Here is a 3019-nt window from a genome sequence, read left to right as displayed (position 1 = left end):
AGGCCGGGCTGCCTCGGGAGGAAGGGACCTGGGGATGATGTGCAGTTTCTCTCTTGGCCTCGGACCCAGGGATGGGGCCTGGGAGCTGAGGACAGGAGACGGCCAGCCCCCTTTTCTTCCTTCTCGACATCTGTGCCTCGTTCTAACAGTGTTGGAGAGCAGCTACTAAAAAGATCGGCAGGGCTGGCTGAACCGGGCAACCCTGTCAATAAACCATCTAAACCCAAGTGTTTCCAGGGGAAGAAATGTTCGAGGGGCTTCGGCACGGGGCAACGTGGTAGAAATACGTTGGGGCCCGGCCGGTGTGGTTCAGTGGTTGAGCACTGACCTATGAACCAGGAAGTCATGGTTGCGGGCTCGATCCCCAGTGTGGGGCGTGCAGGAGGGAGCCGATCCATGATTCTCTCTCATCACCGATGTTTCTCTCTATCTCTCCCCCTCTCCCTTCCTCTCTGAAATCAATAAAAAATACTTTTAAAAAGAAATAAGAAAGAAAGAAAGAAAGAAAGATGCACTCAGCTCAAGCCTGGGCTGAGCCCTGGGAGATGGGTGGGTGCGGATAGGGTTTCCGGAGGCGGCTCGGGCATGATGGGGCACATAGATGGATGGAGACGGAGATGGAGATGCCTCTATAAATCTCGTCTCCGCTGGCTCACGCCTCCCGAGATGGTGCTCTTGAATCCGATGCTGACAGCTGATAATGTCAGGCTGGGGTATTTTGGGAAAGAGCATGTCTATTTCTTCCATATAAGAAAGAATCTGAATGGAAAATGTATGGTTTTGATCTGATTAAGGTATAAATCTTGTTTGGATCAAGACCCAGGTGATTAAGGCCCTATGGCTCCTGGGAGGTGGAGGAGGGGAGAAAGAATACTTACCTGCCCCTACCCCTGCAACAAGTACCGCGCCCCTCCACCCCCCCTGAAAAAGGTCCCTGGGATGTTAAACTTACAAACCTAAGTCCATATTAATAAAAAAAAAAAAATCAAGCAAAATTTTTTAACTCTTGGCCTGGTCGGCATGGCTCAGTGGTTGAGTGTCGACCTATGAACCAGGAGGTCACGGTTCAATTCCCATTCAGGGCACATGCCTGGGTTGAGGGCTGAATCCCCAGTAGGGGGCGTGCAGGAGGCAGCCGATCCATGATTCTCTCTCATCATGGATGTTTCTCTCTCTCTCCCTCTCCTTTCGCTCTGAAATCAATACAAATATATTTTAAGACAATTTAAATTCTCTTCTTTTCTTAAAATATCATAAAGGGTAGGTTCCACATGCAGGTCCTTCAATGGGTACACGCCAAAATCTGTCTGAAAAGGAAGCTTCGTTTTAGAACAGCCCTGGGCAGACTTTTCATTCATTAAGAATGGGCTGAATGCTTTCTTATTCTAAATAATTCCAACTGTTTGGCAATAGAAAGAAACTTTAAAAATATTTTCCACACTGAACAGTGTCTTGGACGGAGCCCTCTGACTTTCCTAGAACACATCTCAAGGGGGACCCGGAGGAAGCTGGCCCTTTCTCCAGCGATTTTGCTGTTTTACCGCCAAACAATCAAAATCGTGAAGCCTCAAAGAATGCTGTTACCGAAGAGAAAACGCCATGTGCACGGGCAGCCTTCAGAGTTAAACACCGAGGGCTTCATTGACCCCTTTCCAAAGTGCTGATGGCACAAGAGTCAGGACTTGGACAAGCTCAGCGAACGCGGTCCCTCCCAGCAGCCGCCTCAGGGCTGAAGGGAAGCCTGTGAAACCTCCTTCCCAGTCTGACACTAAGTTCAAATATGCCCCAAGGGTATTAAAGGCAGGCCTGCACATCCATGTATCTATCTGTGGATGTATCTTTGTATCTACCTATGTATCTATCTATATGTCTATGTATCTATCTATGTATGTACTTACGTATCTATGTATCTACGTATCTATGTATATACCTATGTATTTATGTATCTATGTATGTATTTATGTGTAACTATATACCTATTATCTATGTATTTATGTATCTATATACCTACATATCTATCTATGTGTTTATGTATCATCTATGTATCTATTTATACTAGAGGCCCGGTGCACAAAATTTTGTACACTGGGGGGGAGGGGATCCCTCAGCCCCGCCTGTGCTCTCTCACAGTCTGAGAGCCCTGCAATCAATCGCCCCAAAGAGGTAGGCCCCGCCCACCCGGCCAGGGCTCCCCGATGAATCGCCCCTGGAGAGGGAGGCCCAGGGTACCCGCTGCACTGCCGCCGGCCGGGGCCTGGGCCTCCCTCTTTGGGGCGATGGTGGAGCCCCCCAATTGATCGATCACCCCACCGGCTGGGGCCTGGGCCTCCCTCTTTGGGGCGATGGTGGAGCCCCCCAATTGATCGATCATCCCACCGGCCGGGGCCTGGGCCTCCATCTTCAGGGCGATCATGGGGCGATGGCTGGGCCCCCGACCAATCACATCGCACCCACGTTGGCTGGCCTGGTGCCAGTGGGTGTCATAGTGTGGTCGTCCAGATGGTCATCTGATGGTTGTTCCACTGTTCGGCAGTTTGGTCGATTTGCATATTACGCTTTCATTATTATAGATATCCATCTATGTATTTATGTATTTATCTATGCATCTATCTATGTATCTATTTACTTATCTGTCTATTTATCTGTTTCTCTCTCTATATTCATGTGTCCATCCATCTATATCTACATGAGAATTTTCACAGGAAATGGGACCTAAAAGTAGTGTGGTATATATTATCAGAAAACAACTATCCATGATCAGTAACACGTTCCCCATGTATTTTAGCCACGCTGTTATCTCGGATGGACGTAAAGAGCATGTGAGCGCCCACACAGCTCTGAGTTGCTTGGGGGCTGGCGAGGACTGTGACACGTGAAGCTGTGTCACAAACACGATGCAGGAAAAGGGACCATGCGGAGGTCCCTGAGGACAAGGGCCAGCGGCCCCGGTGGCGGCCCGAGCACCCACCTGTGACCACTCGGACGCTTCCCAGATGGACAGGCAGTCCTGGCCCTCGCA

The 3019-nt window shown here is 49.6% G+C and overlaps 1 protein-coding gene across 1 annotated transcript in view; it reads right to left on the bottom strand.

Annotated features, from left to right (window-relative positions):
* Window positions 1-3019, bottom strand: part of ADAMTS17 (ADAM metallopeptidase with thrombospondin type 1 motif, 17) — a 92038-nt gene that overhangs the window by 9929 nt on the left and 79090 nt on the right. Inside the window, 1 exon segment of the mRNA XM_014543573.1 lies at window positions 2969-3013. Coding sequence (XP_014399059.1) covers window positions 2969-3013 — 45 coding nt within the window.

The sequence above is a fragment of the Myotis brandtii genome, unplaced genomic scaffold (genome assembly GCF_000412655.1).
Source record: "Myotis brandtii unplaced genomic scaffold, ASM41265v1 scaffold329, whole genome shotgun sequence".
Classification (NCBI taxonomy): Eukaryota; Metazoa; Chordata; class Mammalia; order Chiroptera; family Vespertilionidae; genus Myotis; species Myotis brandtii.
The sequence above is the reverse complement of the archived record's forward strand: the minus strand, read 5'-3'. Positions and strand labels throughout refer to the sequence as shown.